The 19,937-nt window shown below is 42.7% G+C and overlaps 1 protein-coding gene across 1 annotated transcript in view; it reads right to left on the bottom strand.

Moving 5' to 3' along the window:
- LOC121192112 (retinoic acid receptor alpha-A-like) overlaps window positions 1–19,937 on the bottom strand; it is a 67,367-nt gene that overhangs the window by 5,995 nt on the left and 41,435 nt on the right. The window contains exons 4-7 of the mRNA XM_041053675.1: window positions 17,458–17,618; window positions 9,826–10,002; window positions 5,121–5,325; window positions 1,196–1,354 (exon numbers count right to left, since the gene is read on the bottom strand). Coding sequence (XP_040909609.1) covers window positions 1,196–1,354; window positions 5,121–5,325; window positions 9,826–10,002; window positions 17,458–17,618 — 702 coding nt within the window. The remainder of the gene's footprint in view (window positions 1–1,195; window positions 1,355–5,120; window positions 5,326–9,825; window positions 10,003–17,457; window positions 17,619–19,937) is intronic.

The raw sequence follows: 19,937 nt of genomic DNA, 5'->3' as shown, positions 1-19,937 counted from the left end.
GACAATGATGAAGGAAAAAAAAAAAAGAAGAATACAAAATTGAAGTGAGAAAGTTCTTTCTGGACTTTGAATAACGTAGTATGAAAAAAATATCTTAATTCAAGGTCCTCTTGCTATGTTTTTCTTGAGCTTTCAACTACATTTCATGGTCTTCATGATGGGTGACAGGCCAGTGTTACATGCCACAATATTTTAGAATCTCTCCCATATATAGTCAATCACATGGCAAGTTTCACACTTATGTTGCATGACGATAACTGAGCCACCTCCATGACAACTGAACAAACTCCATTCACTAATGAAAACCATCAGATGCAGTTGGCTGATTCAAACAGAAAGTGTTAAGATTTTTTTTGGTCATTGGCAGTTTTTAAGGCAAAATGAGGTTGGTTTCATTGCTGGTTTTACAAACCACTGAGTCGATTTCTTGATCCGACATCTTTTGTAACATTTTTTAACATTTGTAACCCTTTAGCAGTAGGAAACTCTATATTTATGACAATAATTTCTGTTGTCCACTTTAAAAGCAACATTAGCTGCTTTAAAAGAGACCAAACAGATAACAGAAAGTAAAACCTAGAGTACATGATACTTTAAAAACAAAGAATTAGGAGACAAATAAAACCTGTACAAACAGTAAAAGCATCAGTAAGACAATAAGCTGGTAATTCAGTCAGATAAACTAATGGAACATCATAAAAGGACAAGTTTAAAAGGTGGGTTTTAAGGAAAGAAACAACAGAGATAAAGTACTGGGAAGTCTTCAATCATTTCTTCAGGCAGGTCATTCCAAAGTCAAGGTGCTGAGGTCTGTGGAAGGTACTGTAGAGACATCTGAGGCTCACAGAGTACACTCGAGCTCAAATGGGGTTAAAGGCTCAGCACTATGAGCCAGTCCAGAACGTGCATTAAAAGTTAACATCAGATATTTCAAGTCAAGAGTTTTACAGGCAGCCAGTATAGAGAGGGTAAAGCTGAGGTAATGTGCTCGCTCTGTTGCTTGTCACTTATCCTGCTGTATCTGACACTTTCTGTAATTTCACCGTTGCTTTTCCATCATCTAGATTTTAGACCGTGCTGATCGACAGGAGGATTATCAGTCACTGACATGAAGGCAGACCTCTTTCTCAAAGCCATACTGTGTTTCGTTACCGCAGCAGCCTGATATGAGTGTAGGGTGACGTATCCTTCCCACCTTTAGCGCTGATGCTGCGCAGGTCTGTGATCTTCATCAGAGTTTTGGGGAACATGTGCGGTTTGCTGGGCCGACGCTTCCTCACGTAGATTTTAAGAGCTTCCAAGAGTGGCTCCTGGAGCTGGTCCACCTTCGAGGGCTCCTCTAGGTCCTGACGATCTGATACACACATAAACATACAAATCAAGTTAGACTTCGGGTTCAACAATGACAAATCCATGTCTTTGCTTTATCAGATGTAGACAAGCTAGAGGCTGATACATTTATCACAGCGTGAAGCCTGCTTTGATTAAGAAGAAAGTTTATCTCATTTTCTGCAGTGGAAGAATTTCAGTGATGGTTACACTTGGATAACTTGAGCAGAACACTCATCTGAATCCTTTCTTCTGACTGGCAGTGTTCAGCTGGTACTGCTCTGTGAGGATTTAAAGTCACAACTGATCTGCAGGTGCCATATCTGTCTATGCCATACATCTATCCAAAGACCACTTAGTGATTATTAGGATTGACTCAGTGGTCAAATGCTCCACAGACTCTGCTCTGAAGGCAGACACTGACTCAAATCCCTGAAAAACTGTTTCAGACTTTTGAGCTGGCAGTTCTTGTGTATTCATCATGTTAATGGGCTTTATTTGACGTTCTCATCGATCATATTCAGCCACTGGCCATGTGGAGAAGACCTGTCTTAATTATATTTTCATCACATCATAATTTCTCTACCATTTGGATCTTAGAGTCCAGCAGATTAACCAACCCTAGCTAAGTGTTCAAGGTAGCAGGTGTTGCATTTTAAACTTTTGCATGATTCCAACCCTGAAGGCAACATTACAAATAACATCTTCTAGCAAGCTCACAATAATATAGTTGACTCCTTGTTACAGTTACATTCAACTAGGGCAGATCTCAGATTCCCTTTAATATTCCTTTAAGAAGCTTCAAAGGAAAACAATGCTGTATTACAACGTGGGTGTCATTTATTTTTGTAGCACTGGCAGTTGGTTAAGATAATACTGTACACACTAAAGTAACTGCTGAGATCTCAGATCCACATACATACATACATACATACATAAATAAATAAGAACTGAAAAATAGATCTAATGTGTTTGCTATACCACCACTGGGCTTATTCTGTGATGTTACGCATTTAGGGGTTTCTCGGTGAGTACAATGTTGTCATAACTGATAGAACAGACTGCCAGAGCTACACAAATAACACCCAGGTTGTGATAACTACCTTCGTTTGATGGTTAAAATCATTCAAGATGTATGTTTCAGAATTCAGCTTAGCTGTCTTTGGAAACATGGGACGTCCTCTATAGGATAGGATAGGTTCACATTTTTCCTGTCTGCCCTCTGGATGGAGCTGAAGTTACTAAAAGGCTTCTGTCATTTGAAAATTTCTGGGTGTTTGACTTCTGGTCAGGCAAAGCAAGACAACTAAAGAACTCAGATTTGTGTCTTTTCTTGAACACACACACTCACACACACCATTAGGCCTTAGGGTGGCAGTGTGTGCACTGAAATCAGTCGCTGCTGGACCTGCAGTCAAGGTGCATGATTACAGATGCAATCAGAGGTGTCTTGCACACTTTCCATGGATTATGCAAGAGCCTGTAATATTTGCCAAGGCTCTAGGGATTGAGTATATAAATATATATTGTTGAAGGAAAACCCAGCAGTGATGAAGCCTGAGCACTGATGAAAATGATGGGTAGAGGGGAGAGTGATAATTAGAGCTGAAGCTGAGTAACTTTTAGTGGGCATACAGTGAAACTTTTTTGTGTGTGTGTGTGTGTGTGAAGGAGAACAGGACAGAGACTTCTGTGTTAATGTGCGTGTAGCCTGTCATGAGGACATTAGTCATGCGTTGGGTATCTTGGTGGAAAACAAGCAGAGCATGCTCATTTCCTCTGGGGGGGGGGGGGGGGGGGGGGCAGTTTAAGCATTCCACTCAGCTAATTGATGCTTCTGTGACATACTTGTACATCAACTCTCTCCGTCCCATGTGTGACAGTGAGAGTAAAGCTGCCTCACGCATAGCAACCTGTGGTTACCCTGGCTTCAGACACAGGTGGAGGCTGGCGGGCCTTCACCCCAAACTGGATGGCAGCTCCACTTACACCGTTAATTCTGTTGATACCTTTGTACATGGTGAAAATCAGTACCCATGTAGAGAAATGTATATTTTATCTTTTCTGAATGTGCTCACTGTTCACACTGAATACCAGTGAGAATGCTGCTGTTTCCCTTGTTTTTCTGTCGACGCAGACAGAGAAAGTCTTTGCATGCAGCCACAAGTGGGAAGTACAGAGCAGTGGCACTTTAATTTCCCTTTATTTCCTGAGAATTTATCGAATGAGTAGCTTTAAAGATGCCATCATTAGATTACCTGTAAAATGAGACAACATGTGACCTACATTAATGTCTGTGTAGTCTCCTCACATTATGGAGCCTCTACTCTAACTTGCTGTATTTTAAACATGTGAAAATGACAGCTGCGTAACTCTACAGTTATCAGTGATGATACAAAGTAATGAGGATCACTGTCTGAAATCTCACTTTACTGGTCACTACTGTGTGAACTCCTGGATGTCCCTTACAGTGGAGTGAGTAGTGAATGAGTGAAGAAGGGAGTGATTTCAGACACAGCCTGTGTTTCCTCCTGGTGAGGTTTACTACTCGTGTCACTTTTTCTGAATTTCTTGTGAATTCAGCTGCATTAAAATGAGTGTGAGTGTGTGAGCAGAGAGAGGAGGAGAGAAGCAAACTGATAAAGGGTTGAAACAGGCTGATGGTAGGCATAATGCAGATACGATGCGTTGATGTCATGAATATGCTAATTAGCGTATGGCATCATCTGGTGACATTTAGCAGGCCTTTCAAACAGGCCTTAGCTGATTTCCACTGAAAGTAGTTGGCAACACTGGGTAAAGCTGCTAAAGGTGTGTTTTACTGCTTATGAGCTCATCTTTTCATGTGGGAAAAAAATAATGTTACTTCTTCTTCAAAAGAGTTATATAGTCTATATGGTTAATTAAATGACTTGTGTTACCATTATGTCACTGGCTGACAGAGATACTAGCTAAAACCAAGACAACAGATGTGACACAACAGAAAAACAGCCTCAGGTCCTGCTCAGACCTGGCTTTAAACTGTGCCTCTACAGGTCTCGAGTGACCACCTGTGATCGGATGTCACCTAAATAACAAATGCACCAATTTTGTTCGCAAAGACCAAATGCACTTGGGTTTTTAACTCAAGTAGTTTGTGTTTTGAATGATTTGATTTAACTTATTTGTGCTGAGCAAACATCATTCTGAGGAAAAGTTTTAGTGCAGGCAGAGGTCATTTAAAGCAGCTGTGCACAAGCTGTCCCAGGTTTAAAAGGCTGGTCGGTTTAATAGCCAGTCAGGAAAGCGTTGCTGTTGTAACTCTAATATATGTTGTTCAATCTGCCCTGAACTTCAAATGTTTGATTGGAGACTTGGCCTAACAGCCATCCACATGACAATATTCAGCCATAGTAATAGCGCCACCTACAGACAACAGGTCAACCTCCTCCTAGCAGGTTCACCAGATCCAGTTCTTGCTGTATTGTGAAGTTTGTCAAGTCAGAGAAAAAGGGCAGGGGTTCAGGCCCCTTTTGGGTTTATCTGTGCATGTGCCTGCCTTCATGCATGACACAAGTATGCAACTGGGGGAGACAGTAAGTGATGTTTAACTCGTTGGTTCTGTATCCAACAAATTCAAAGCCATGTCGTATGACCTGCATTTACACCGTGGTTGCGACTCCCCCTGCGGGCTCAAAGGGCAAGAGCCCATTCAAAGCTGCTTGCAGCTCTAATTTTATCCTGTCCTTCTTTCCCGCTGTCTCCTCCTCTCCCCTCACTAAATGCCCAGTGCTCTGCCCCTGCTTGCCCACCTCCGGAGATGAGACAGATGGCGCTGAGGAGGCCTGTCTCCGTGTCGTCCATCTCGATGGGCAGCAGCTGGTTGGCAAAAGTGAACACCAAGTCAGTGAGTGGGCCGAAGCCAGCATTATGCATCTGCGTCCGGTTGAGTGTGAGCCCATCCGAGAAGGTCATGGTGTCCTGGTCGGGGGTGTACCTCGTACAGATGCGCAGGATCTGACAGGGAGGGAAGGAAGGCAGAGAGAAGCTCAGTCAGCAGGGAGTTAGTGGACAGGAAACTTTAAGTGACTTTAAGTTAGAGGTGAAGTTGCTCTGAACATCTTTAAGTTGAGCAGTTTTTATTGCAAAAACTGACATGGATTGTGCGTTTTTCTCATATATTAGTGTCAATTATTATTATTATTATTTGGATACTACTACTAACTGCACTAAATACTCTGTGAAAGTCCTCAGTCTACAGAATAGTATTAGATCTATTGGTGAATGTCTTTATGTGTGTGTCTGTGCTTTGTGTTGTTTAGTAGTAACTTTTACTTTGGACCAGCCAAACTAAAAGCATCACTCTTCTTCCTGCTATAATCCAAAAATAACCCAGAAAATAAAGCATTATATTGTGGAACACAAACTCCTGATCATATTAGCCTCCTCATTTAGAGCAGCAGCAGACAGTTGTTTTAAGTGAGAAAGCTGTGATAAACCCATTGTTTACTACCTGCCCACTACCAAACAGCTGCCAGACAAATGAAGCAGCTAGGTACAGTGTTACAGTCAGCAGGTAAAGAGCCAGATGTTTCTATCAGGAGACAGAGGAGCTGAAAAGAGCAAATATTGAGAGTCTGGAGACTCGACTCCAAATGATTCCAGATGTTGCTCTCTTTTTTTTGTAATGATACGTTCATAAGGTAACAATATGTCATATGTTGTGTTCGGCTTGTTCTGCTGCCCCCAAGTGGCCAACAAATACATTCATTCTACTTTAAGAAAATACTGCACTTAATTGGGGTGAACCAAACAGTTTAATGAGAACGAAATGATAAACCTAAAATAAACAAAGACAATCAAACTGCCCACACATAACTAACAGCAACTAACCTCTCACAGTCTCATCTAGACTCTACAATAAGACTGTATGTCAGAAGTCTGAGGCAAGTCTAACAAGTTTCCCATAAAGAGCAGCAGAGACAACAGCACAGCCAAAACAATGACCTTCCACATACTCAAAGAAAATAACCTTTGGGTCTCCCTGCTGCACTGAATGTGTGTGTGTGTGTGTGTGTGTGTGTGTGTGTGTGTGTGTGTGTGTGTGTGTGTGTGTGTGTGTGTGTGTGTGTGAACACCTAATGAAGCAACTGACGTTGGATGTGAAGCCTACAGTATCCTTTGAAGCTATGTGAGTGGGATGCTTCTGACAGTGAGTGGCAGGCGTGTCTGCAACATGAAACAGAATAAAACATGGCTACTGGCGGTACTCACACCGGCTGGCCAGGCCTGCGCTTAGACACACACACACACACACACACACACACTCACACACGCACACACGTAGTGTTTGATCTTTACTCTGACTCTCTCTTACCCAGCCCCTGCGCACAATATCTACGCCCTTCACCATAGAAATGTTCTGGTGAACGGATGCTGATGACTGAGCGAGAGCCAGAAAGTCATCACAGCTGGCCTTCAACTTCTCACCTCTGTGTCCCTGGGAGTTCACTGCTGCTCCACTGCTTTGTCACAACTGACAAGTACGCCTTGGTCAATAAAAACTCAGATATCCATTCTTTAGTCTGGCTTTGTCACAAAAACCGCACTTGTTAAAAACATACACACGCTGAATAACAAATACAAACACAAACTATTGCTCATTTTCATCAGCATTCATTTATCCAGGATATGTCTGGATGTTATTTAGCTACTTTGCATTTACACCTCCCATTAATATGCGTCTTCATGCATTAATCATAGATTTTGCATGCCCTCAACAACATGCAGATCATCCTGTACATCACTTCCTCTGTTACAGCTGATGGCTTTTAAAGACACAAATACCAGGCTCCAGGGAGAACTCACTTCTTTCTTTATAAATTGTGTTTATAAATTAATAGCTTTATTAATGGCTCATTATATATGCTCACTGAGCAATTTATTAGGAACACCATTCTAATACTGGGTAGTTCCTCCCTTTGCTCTCAATGGTTCCACAACATGTTGGAAACCTTCCTCTGAGATTCTGCTCCATGTTGACATGATTCATCACATCATTTCTGCAGATTCATCAGCTGCATGTGGCCATAAAGAAAACATTACAGCCTGGACTGTTGACACAAGGCAGGTTGGGTCCATGGATTCATGCTGTTGACTCCAAACTCTGACCCTACCATCTGCAGCCTCAGCAGAAATCCAGATCCATCAGACCAGGATATGTTTTTCTAGTCTTCATCTGTCCAGTTTGGTGAACCTGTGTCCACTGCAGCCTCAGGTCTCTGATCCTGGCTGCTATGTCCACTGCAGCCTCAGGTCTCTGTTCGTGGCTGACAGGACTGGACCCTGATGTGGTCTCTGCTGTTGTAGTCCATCCACCTCAAGGTTGGACATGTTGTTCATTCTGAGAAGCTTTTCTGTTCACCACAGTTGTACATAGTTATCTGAGTTAGCGTAGCCTTTCTGTCTGCTCCAACCAGTCTGACCACTGTCCTCAGGCTGTGAATCCCTTTTTCCAGTGTCAATTCTATCTGGTTATAATGCAGTTATGAATGATGGTGCTCTATTATGAAAGGGCTTTTTGCAGTAATCCATCCAATCTGTAGTTGTAAATGTTAACAAGTTGTTGGCTACAGTTTATTGTCCTTTGTCTTTAACTAGTTCTGTGTGTCTCGTAACTAGGTCTTTGGTTCTTTTAGACCCAAGAAAGGGCTTTGTTTTAATCAAGGTTTAGTATTTTTATTAGTTTTATTTTATTATTATTGTTATTATTTTTACTATGCAGCAGCCAAAATGAATCAAACTATCCTTAATTAAATTAGCATAAATATACCCCCTCCCCACGACAGCCAGGCGTGCATGAGAGAGACAGAAGAGGAAGAGAGACAGCCATTTTGCCTTTTTTCCATCTCATTACTGCGGCTGCATTAGTACAGTGCATCGCTCCACTTCACAACTCCTCAATAACAAACAAACATTTACCCGCTGGCAGCCAGCAGACTCTGCAGACATTTCCGCATCTGTACTCCATAAAGAACACACAGCATCATTAACAAATGCAGCAAGAGTGACTGTCCAATATCAAAAGAAAAAAAAAAAAAACCAAAAAAAAAAAAAAAACAGGCAACCGTCCCAAAAAAGATTAGGGGCTGAAATGTTTGTGTGTGCGTAATCTAATCTCCACCACAGACAACTACTCCACATGAAGAATTGAATTGACTGGCATGATCAATGAATTGGATCTTCCTGACTCCCATTGGCTGGCTGAGGAGGTCACCCAATAAGGTTTGAGGATCGGTGTAACCGGAGCTGGACTTGAGGTTAAACCCACCAATCCTCCAGAGATCTGAGACTATTAACTCACCACAGACTCTAAATGAATTAATAGATTCTTACACACCAAGGAACAAGAAGGAAATGAGAAAATAAATATTACAATACGCTGAAGCAGATGACTCCCTGTTCAGTAAAGAGGTGTGTTTATGTAACTGTGTTATCTCACTGCTGTGAACGAGGGGTTTTTAGCTCATTACTGAATATTTTAGGAGCGTTTATTCTCCCGCTGAAGAAACATCTAAACTGTGCATCCTGCGCTGAGCTGAGCTGTTAAAAGAGAAACTAGTTCACGGTGTGATTACAAACATACATAAAAAGGTAGGAAAGTGACTGTGACTGGAACACTGTGCACTGAAGCCTTATGCAAACCATCACAGATGCTCTTTTATGTCAACATACAGATTTATCAGTTCAGAATAACTGGAACACCAGAACATCAGCAACCCACTGTAAGTGCTGCTTTACTGTTTATTGCCATAGAGTCACAACAGTTACTAATTTACTAAGATAAAGACATTTATATAAACAGGCTCTTCTCATTATTATGAACATGAGGCTGATTTTAATGGCCAGTTTGAGCTGATCCACTGATAATGCATGCCAGGTTTATAGATGATGACAGAACTCAACTGGTGGTGAATGTATGGTTTTGATAAATAATGTGTGTAGTATTCAGATATTTCAACTGTAAGCAGAGTTCTACTACTGTACTGTTCAAGTCAGGAGGAAAAAAAAAATACAGATTTTTTTTGGCCACATGGGGGCAGCAGAAACAAGCTGTGAACACAACCCTGACATATCATCACCTTTGAAGATGATTTTGTGAGCATGTTGGCAAGGAGATGGTTACTTACACATCCAGTAGTTATGAAGCAACGTTAGTATTTGCATGGAGTTGTGTTTGTGTCTGAATGTACGTCCAGTATTCACTCTGTTTTAGCTCTGTTTCTCTTCCACACTCCTTGAGCTGCTAAACGCTGCACTGTTTGTGAGCTAGTTGCTAACTGAGGCTGTCTGCTGTTTGGTGGTGTATAGCAAGTTTAATAGTGTAGTAAGAGACATTGTGTCCAGCAGTTAAAATTTTTAAATGAACAGTATTTACATTCTTACACTTTTATTCTTTTACAACTGCAAGCCTAGTGTTACTTTCCCTAAACAACAAACAAAAGCAGTAACACCCACCAAAATGTCCAGGCAGGCAGCTTTCAGGAGCGTGATCTGGTCTGCGATGGTCAGCCCCGTGAAGCCAGGCACTCGTTTGGCAAATTCCACGATCTTGATAATGCACTTAGTGGCCAGCTCACTGAATTTGTCCCACAGGCCCAGGTCCAGCCTCACACGGTGGTCTGCACTCGAGTTCTGTAACACAAACACGCACATAGGGAGACACACACACACACACACACACACAGAGAACAGGGCGTCAGGGGAAGAGGCAGCCACTTTCGTCATTGCACAGACCGTAGCTAATGATCTCCTCAGTGCACCCTCTTCACTCTGCTCCATATGTGTCACAGTTACATACAGTAAATAGGCTCCATAAGACCTGAGCTCTCAAAAACATTGGCAGGATTGTTGTTGTGAATACGCTGAGCTGAGCCGAGCTGAGCCGGGTGGCTTGGGCCCTGCAATAACGAGCATAACAGTGTCAGTGGGATGCTTTGGCAATGATGGGATGCAGAAACAGAGCTGTGACAGGTAGTGCAGAGCGGTTTGAAGCCAGAGGTGCCATTAATACAGCTATACCGTCCAGAACCTACACAAACACCAGAGGGGGGCAGGCTGGGTGAAAGCCAGGGAACAATAAAGACACAGCTGATCGCCGTGTGCAGAGAGAGGAAAAGTGGAAGTAAAAGCAATGTAAGAGACCAGAGAGAGGAAAGAGAGTTGTAAGGGAGGACAATTAAGTAATTGGTGAGCAGTCAGGTGCTGTGGAAGATGAGAGGAAAGAGGAGCTGAATGAATTCTGGTAGTTTGGTTCAAGGGAGGTGATGGGTAAGCTAAGGTGAGACTGATGCATCACTTTGTTGATTAATGGCTTTAACTGATTAAAAATCAGTCTTGCTTTGGTAGTTTCGGGGGCAAAGGAGGAAGTCAGGTGACGTATTAAGAGCAACGAAATCCACATTTTCCACCTCATCTTCATTACTGTAACCATGATGACAAACTTTATTGAAGGACTTATTTTAACCCAAACCACAATCATTTCCTAAACCTAACCAAATTGTTTTTCTGCCTAACCACACCATGACCCGGTACACACACCTAATTCTGTGGTGGCACTATGTCAAGAGACCCCCTATACATCGCCTCAGAGAGTGGGAACAAACGTAGGATTTGTTGTAAAAAAGTTGTCCACCTCTGACATGTTTGTTTGTTTGTTTGATTGTTTTTTTAGATGTCTACAAAAACAAAAAAACCCAAAACAAAACACATTCCTCAGTGTTCAACAATGGTAGTTTTAAATGATAACTCCAGTTTATTACTACATGGCTCTTTTTTTTCTTATTGCTATTAGTAGAGGAAACAATATACTCACAAAAGTGATGACTAAGATGTGAGAACATGGCAACATAATAACAGAGTATGACAGGGCATTAAACATGAACAGTTAGACTGGTTGTAAACAGGTCACAGTTTAATAGATGATCTAAACTACCATCTAATACTGGTAATACAGGCTGCGCTGAGTGTTTACAGAGGATGTTTTGATCAGGGTTCTTCTGTCCTAACCTGAACCCAGTGGGTCCAGACGGGTGTAAAGCTCAGGTCAGGGTCGGGTCTGAGTTCGTCTGTGTTCATGGGAGTCATGTGCTGCAAATAAGAAAATGAATGATGGCTGAATTCCATGGGCCATGGGTCACTGAGACAGCCATGGTTAATGTTGTTAGTAACACCTCTGCTTTTCCTACTACTCAAGGCTCATTAGATTTTAAATGGGAAGACACTCAGCTTGTAGCCAAGTAGACTCTGGAGCAACTACAGCATGGGGCTGGGTCATGTGACAGGTAACTGAAGGAACAGGTAGGCTACATTTTTGTGGCCTAGATAGCTAGCTAGGTTATTTGCATCACACAACTTGAACTGTAAAAAAAAAAAAGATGACTCATGAAAATTGTTCACAAAAGTTAAAAACAAACAATGGCTCAAAGTACAAAAGCAAACTACTTTTATCTTAATTTAATTCTGGTGGCTAAAACTGTGTTTTACCTTGTTAAGGACCTTGATAAGGACACAGTTTTAAGTGGAATCCTTGCAAACAGACAAACAGAACTTCATTCCAAAAATAACACTGTCAACGTTCCCCTTCACTGGTTAGAAACTTATTCAAGAAGCTCCGCCTCTGTCTGTCTTTCTCTTACATGCCTATAGCATTTCTTATACTCCAGAATAATGTTCCCCTTTAATTTGTAGCTTCATTGTTATCAGCAGTTTGCCTGAGACACGGGATAAGAGGAGCATTCAAAGCACTGATTCTGCAGGGGTTGAGAAAAATGTTTCGTTACTGTTTACTGTGGATTAGGGCTGCAGCAAACCATTTGGAAAGGGAGAGGAAAAAGAGGGAAAGAAAGGGCCATCAGAGCAGAAGATAGTGTGACAGACAGAGGAGAATGAGCAGCAGTTGGGGGATTGTTTGGGTGCAGCAGAGGAAAGCTGTGGTGTACTGGCTGATGGTGGGGATGGAGCATCTGATGACCATTTTATTTTCCGATGGTTTACATGGAATAGCCCATCTGCTCTACATGAGTGAGTCTCCACATGTAGCGAGGGCACACACCGACACCTAACACAGTGAGGAGGGACAGTCTTTACAGAATCTACTCAGCTGACCTGTATCAAAAAGCTGTTAAAAGGACTGGGAGTCAAGATTATTTTGTCCAAATGTTGCTAATGCTATCAGCCAGTGTATGTTTTAGCACATCAACATTCCCTTAAATGTGGTTCTTAAATCAGCGTGATGAAGGTGTGTAGTTTTACAGTGTAACAATAAGCCTGTCAGTGCTCCCAGGTGGACAAACTCTTTGGTGAAGACATGCTCTCTCAATGACGTCATACAGTTCACAGCTTCTTCACTGACATATACACAGATGCTGACTGATGTGTGACAGGTTAATACTGTGTATAAGCCATGACCATGTTATTAGTCAGGCACTTGTAGAAACTAGTGTTTAACTATAAACTATTCTTTTTACAGACTGGAAGTATTTGGACAGTTACACATTTTTTGTTTATCAGGCTCTGATAAAATAAAATAAAAGATACTAAATTAAAGTGCTAAGTCTCCGCTTTAATCTGAGTAGATTTACATCGATTTAGAAAACTGTGTTCGAAATATAGGCCTTTTAACATACAGTTCCTAAACTGTAATGGACACTCGGCTACTACATGTATCTTGGGCATCTGTGTGCTGTTTCATTGTTAGTTCATGCACAAAAGAGCCACTGCTTCCCCTCTTTTTGATTTCTTCTTTAAGTAACAGCTTTATAGGCGAGAGTTTGAGCATATAAACAAACAGTAAAGAAATAAAATAAAAAGTGCTCTTGACAGAATCAAACAGCTCTGTGCCACGGCCCAGCCCTGCAGACACGCTGTTATGTGTTAGGATTGTAAAGAGCATGATTCACAGGCCTCAGGAGAGACAGAAACAAAGCCTTGTGCAGCTGTAATTGACTGCTGCATAGGCTTTTTATTTTCACATAATGAATACGACTGCAAAGAGACATTTTTACAGCATGCTTTGTGTTTCCAAACAAACTCCTTGGACACTCGTGCTTTTTATTCAGCATAAACAACTGTATGAAAGTCAGCTCCATAAAGCAAAGTATCTCCAATTCCAAAAAACATGCTCTCTCTGTGTGTTTTATTTTTAATTTGGTTAAATCTGGCTGTTTCTTGGCTTCTAGTCTTTGAGAATGTAAAGTATGTATTGTATAAACAGATAAATAATAAATAAAACTGACAGAAGAAGCGCTCAAAGAAAATGAAGCGTTACATAACTATATCAAACCTCAGAGAAGAGGAATATTAAAGCTGATTTTCGAGGCGTGTTATGTAATCAATCCATGCCAAATTTCATAAAACTTGTCTTTGTGTTTTATTCTCATCAGGACAGAAGTTCAGACCAACAACTCCACACAGGAACCCACACTAAAGAAAGTCCTTTACGTGGTCCTCTACATAGGATTAGTGTCCGCTTCAGCTTTTATTTGCCAATGGAGAGAAGAGACAATGATCCTGTTGTCACCATTGGCCTCTATTTGAATTTTATACCTGTGGAATTGAACACCTCACTGCTGGAAACCCGAACTTTAAATAATTAGAGCTGTGGACTCCTGCAGTTGTGGTCAGTTTTTCCACCTGATTCTTTTTCTTCAACGGTGTCTTCGCCTCTCTACACATAAGCATTAATATGTCGTCATATAAATATCTGTTTCTGTCAGCTGGCTGTCACAGGAGCGTTTGATTCTTAAGTGTTTTCATGGAGCTTTGTGTAATCAACTTTTTTTCAACACAGTAAATAATAAGTTGCTGTTGCTGGTTACTAAACCCCCATAAGCAGTCTAAGCCCAGCCCCCCAGGAGCTGTTTTAGAGTGAGAGGGCGTGAACACAGCAGCCCCCTCCGGCCCCCGACCAGCCAGCTGAAGTGTCTGTGAAGACAGCCAGAGCGGCCCTCGTCTCCACAGCACATCAATCCCCCTGAGGTTGTTACTGTGAGGCAGTTAGCACCACAGCTGCTGGACACTGTCACGAGCAAACAATCTATTGTGTGGCCACCCGAGAGAGAGAGCGAGGGAGATAAAGGGAGACAGGGAACGGCAGACAGAGAGAGAGAGAGAGATCATTAAATATGATCTGGGGTTAAGTGAGAGGCACATTAGGGCCGTGCTTAAATCACAGACAACGAGCTGCAGTCGACACAACAGCACTATGGATGCACATTCCACTGATTGACGTCTGATTTGATGGGGATGGAGGAGGCGGAGGCGCTGTGATGTGTGTGTGTGCGTGTGAGGGAGGCAGAGTGTGTTTGCACAATGCACATATGTTGGTGTGGTGGTTGGAGGTGGCTGATATTAAAGCAACTTATCTTGCTCTTCCCTCTGGCTGGAGAGGGAAGAGCTGAGGCGGGAGGAGGGTGAGATAATTCTCGGTTGTTGTTTTTTTTTTTTTTCAAACTCCCCTCCACCACCACCTGCAATTTCAGTCAATTACACCAGTCCCATAATTCAATAGAGCGAAACAAGGAAGTTGCCGGGGATTTCTAATTTCATTTAGGAACATTTATCCAAACAAATTAGAGAAGTCGCAGCGTTAGAAAAGAAGCTGGCTGTGTAGAAATGAGCGCCGAGCAGTACATCAGCAGGCTCGTGTGCTCAGATGCAGAAAGGGAAAAGGCAGTGAAAGCAGCCGCCACCTGTGATAGATAGCGATGGCGGACAGACTGTAATGTGGCTAATATCTCCAGGCTGGGCCGTGTACTGTACACCAGCAGCCGCCGCCTGGAGCCGCCGGGCCCCACCGAGCGCTAATGTTTTATTTTGTCTTTGAAACTGCCGGGCTCGTTTTTCATCGCCATCACTGTCAATGAAGCATTATTCATTGTGGAGCTAAGCCCTCTCACTCGCGCAGCTATCTCTGCTAACCCAGCAATGAACTCCTAAATCACTGCAGACTAGGATTTGAATATTTCACCACATAATTGGAGCTTTAACCTAATCTAGGGGCGCAGGAGTTTCTCTTCTGTTTCCGATGAGGGGGACTCAAAAGGCGCATCAGGATCCAATCACTAATAATAAGGAACTTCTCACAGTCTGTGAGCAAGCATAATTACCACTGATCCAGATTAAGGCTTTATCTGAGGGCTGACTGCCACTCCAACAAACAGCAAACACTGGCTTATATCATAACTGGGGAGCAATATTTTTGCTATCATGTCCTGCTATTTGCAACCATGGATTTTGCTTCAATACAGACTGATTATTTTGTAAAAAAATCAGGAAGTGTCTTATGGGAAATTGAATGGGATGAGGGTGGAGTAGAGAAGGGTTACAGCAATTAGCAGCTTTGTGTCTGGACTGAAAGGGGGGGGGGGGGGGGGGGGGGGGGGAACTGAGTTATGGAGGTGGAAGCTGACTGTACATTGAAATGACAGTAGCAGCAGCAGCGTACAGCTGTGCACAGCGGAGAGCTCATAGCAGCACTGTATGCCAATTTGCTCTGTTTTAGCATTTCTTACCCATCTCTGCGCTACGGCTCATTGTCAGTGGCTGAATGATTTTCATCAGCGCAACAAGAGAGACATTACCGCACATTATAGCTTCTCAGTAGATTTGTTTATTTTAGTATAAACAGTATTTTACGTGATTGACAGGTGTCATGAGATTTCCAAAACAAGCTCCACCAAATCATTAACCATGCACACCCCCCAACCCCCCCGCCCCCCCCCCGCTCTCCAACGCTCCCTACAAAAGAGTGTTTGCAGAGCTCCTCTGTCAATCACGGCTCGCTCCCGCCGACTGTAACCTATATGTAAGTCAACTTAAAAACAAACACATTAGATGCTGTCTGCTCCCTGCACAATGCTGCCGCGCCTGTGTGTCAATCAAAGTGTCGCAATCTCTACTTGCTGCTATAGAGCCATCAGCCGTCCTACAGCTCCAACTATTTGTCTGACAAAGCATCACAAAGCTCAGTCCAATGAGGGTTTGCAGTGTCAAGTACGTGCTGGTACTCGCTCTGGAGGTTTTGTCTTGTCGTTTGTGTGACCTCTAACTTTTGCACTGAGTCATGATGAGAGCAGAAGCATCCCTCAGGGGAAGGAGAAGCTCACTGTCACTCAGATGAGGGGGATGTGCAGTCCTTTTTTGTACAGGGTCGCGGCGCTTTGAGACCAGACGGCGAGGGCGATTCTGCTCCAAGGCCCTGTGTGGATTAGCATCCCTTCACTATCTGGGTCTTTCATGGGTTGTTAGTTTAGCGCGGGGCCCAGTGTTTGAGGGTTCAGGGACAGCACAGAACCCTTCCAACCTTGATATGTGCTGGGAGATGACAGGGAGAATAAAGCCCTCAGACAAACCCTGACAAGCATTTTATTTATTTATTTATTTTTCCCGACACCCAGCTTAGCTCCCATTTCAGCGCATGAATCTGTCGCTCGATTTACAAAAGCAGATAATGATGCAACGAGGATTAGCTGTATTTATTCTACTTCTCAGACATGTCAAAAACTAGAGGCGGTGTCTGCCTCAACCAGATGGGAAGAATTTCCCTGATGAGGGTTTGGTGTTGGAAGCTACAACGCCTTCGATTTTTAACAAAACATTTTTTTCATTTCCGCTCTCCGTGTTTCACCATGTGAAAACTGGGGTGAACAGATCCTGATACCAGGCGGCCCCGGGGGCTTGATATGTTAGTTGCACATTGATATTATGATGCATGACTTTTACGGCCTTTCTATCATGCTTAATGTCAAAATCAATATTGAGTATTGAGAGCAGTAGAAGAAGTGCTGGCGAGGATTTGCTTGGACAGTCAGTGGTGTACATCTGAGCCCAGGAGCTGCATTAGACGGGGATTTGGAGTACAGTACAAGAGATTGATTATCATTATGAGCTCTGCACTCAGGGCTAGTCTGTAAGATCGGATCAAAGAGGCAAAGCATGTCACTGGCCAATACAGAGTCACAGCATCAAAGAGACAGCGTAGCTCTGTTATGTTTATGATTTAAAACGAGGTGCACTTGGATTGATCCACCGTACAGACGTATACTTGCAGAAAGAGGTTTTTCAGGCACTGCAGGACAGTAAACTCACCGTGGTGTATTTGCCAAGCTGGCAGAGGGAGGGGAAGGTTTCTTGATGGGCCTTACGAATCTTTTCAATGATGCTCTCCAGCTCGGCTGTCAGCTCGTAGCTCTCTGCCAGCTCCGGCTTTGGACTCTCTTTCTTCTTCTTATTCCGGTCATTTCGAACAGCTGGAGGAGAACAAAGGATTAGGATTAGCGTCCACAATGAAGAATGCAAATGGATGATTTTTGATCACTGTAGGAAGTGCTGATGTTGGTGGATTGAAATGAAATAAAAGGCACTTTGAGGAGGAACACCAGAACTTTGCTGCTTGTGAGCGTTTTTCTGGTTGCAGCAAGTTGTCAAGTTATAAACTGAGGCCGTAGATCCAGACAGAAAGTTTGGAGCTGCAGACTTTTTCTGTCAGCTGAACCAGTCGCTGTCAGATTTGTTCCACTGGCAAAGTCTCAAAAAGGGAGAAAACAAAAGTGGCTGTAGAAACTCCAGTGTTTCCCAAATGGATTTGTTTGATATGTGTGGCCATTTTAAATTAATTTCCCATTTCCACTAGTTTCCTGTTACAGCTAGGCTGGGGTAAGCTGAGGTCAGACATGTAAAGTAATATGACTGTGGGTGTAGGTTTGGTTTCAGAACTTGGAGACACGCTGAGAGGTTTTCAAATGAAACAAAACAACATGAAAGCTATTAATTTACTTTCACTTAATCTATCAAATATAACATTATAATCAGTAGTTGAAAACAACAAAGTACATTTAGTAAAGCAATGTACTTATTTTACCTGGATATTTCCATTTAATGCTTCTTTATAATTCCAGCCATCTATATTTCTGAGAGAAATATTGGCAGTGTTTCCACTGTCCAGAGGACAATCCAGTCATGACCGCGTCCCTGACCACCTCCGGAGGTGGTTTAGCCGATCAGATCACAGTCCGTCCTCAGTACTCTCATGTGGTCAAATACTATTTGATTGCAATCCGATCACCCAAAACATATTTTAATGCCTGTCTGTGTTTTGTCTGTAATGTCTCTGTGCTGCTGCGTTTCTCAGATTGTTGTGTGTTCACTCCAGACTGTGACTAACTGCTTCGTTTTAAATGTCCTAAATATAATCTATACTCGACGTCCCATTATAAGATTAAATAGTCCTTGAACTGTTTAATTTATTTTTAATGAATTCATCCTGAATAAACTAAAAAATATGCGTCGGCACAATCAGAGAGACAGAGACGCACATTTCACACCTGTGAGCTCTTTTGTCTTGGAAATGTTACCAGCAGCATCAAAGGCGGTCTGCGATTGGTCGGAGCAATTATTTTACCTTATCCAGAGCTTATAGCTTCTTCATTTTCACATCGGAGATCCAGCTTTCCTCTGACATGAGCTCACGATGCTCTGTGACCCACAATCATACAGTAACTTCTCTGTGAGGTTTTCAGCGATTGCGCATTTTAGCTTTTGTACAAAACAGGCAGGAGCTACAACAAAGCCCAGGTTTGTTGCTGCTCGTTGTGTGTGAAGTGCACCCTGAGAGACTGGAGTCCATGGAGTCCTTTGCTTCATTAGGTGCAGATCTTTGAAGTCTGTCACAGCAGGGGATTCAAACAAACCAACCAGGTTTATTACTTAACACACAGCGTGATCATCCCAACATCACAAGTCTCTTCCCCTTTAAAATAATAAGGAGTAAAGCTGGAGAGAAAGAGCTGGGCCCATTGTCAACGCTGACAGCACAACAGTCACATCCTCTGCCCTAGTTTACAATAAACCCCCTTTATAGTCACACACTAAAGCCAGGGTTGGAAACCTTTAAAGCAGATCTACAAATAGAGAAAAAAAAAAAATATATATATATATAAATTTATGAGGGATTTTGTAAACAGTGGCCTACTTAAACAGCAGAAAACATGGAGAAGCTCACGAAGCCTCTCCTCAGCTCTCATTGTTGCACCGCCATTTTTATATTTTGAAACCAGGAAAAGTGGTGTATCAGAGCTGTGAACTGAGGTTTGCACAGGGACCCAGAGGCAAGCACATTCACACACTAACTGCAATGTACACAAAGGGCATAGGGAACACAATGCAGGCTGAAATGCTGTTTGTAAGGTTTGCGGCACTGAACGCTCTGAATCAGACGAAACAACATGAGAAGCATTATGTGGACGGACAAAAGCTAGTTGCTTTGAACTGGTTGGAGAAGGTGCTCCAGAGCCTGAAGGCCCTGAAGCTCGGGGCTCGTGATCCCATATTGTACTAAGATGTTTCTATGGGAAAAAGAGGATGCCAAGTGAGAGCGGGACTGGGTTTTATTCCTGATACAGAAATACATAGAAGGAATGTCACAGTGTAAAGCTTTGAATGTGAGGAGAAGGATGTAGTAGCCAGGGTTTCAGGACTGGAGTTCGAGAGGGATGACGAGAGAAAGGGACAGAAAATGTGTTGACCATTGGTGTGTGCAGTGTTGCTGCCGGAGTGTTCTGCCAGTTTTT

The sequence above is a fragment of the Toxotes jaculatrix genome, chromosome 13 (assembly GCF_017976425.1).
Source record: "Toxotes jaculatrix isolate fToxJac2 chromosome 13, fToxJac2.pri, whole genome shotgun sequence".
In the NCBI taxonomy this organism is placed as follows: domain Eukaryota; kingdom Metazoa; phylum Chordata; class Actinopteri; family Toxotidae; genus Toxotes; species Toxotes jaculatrix.
Note: the sequence above shows the minus strand (reverse complement) of the source record. Positions and strands in the feature narration are given on the sequence as shown.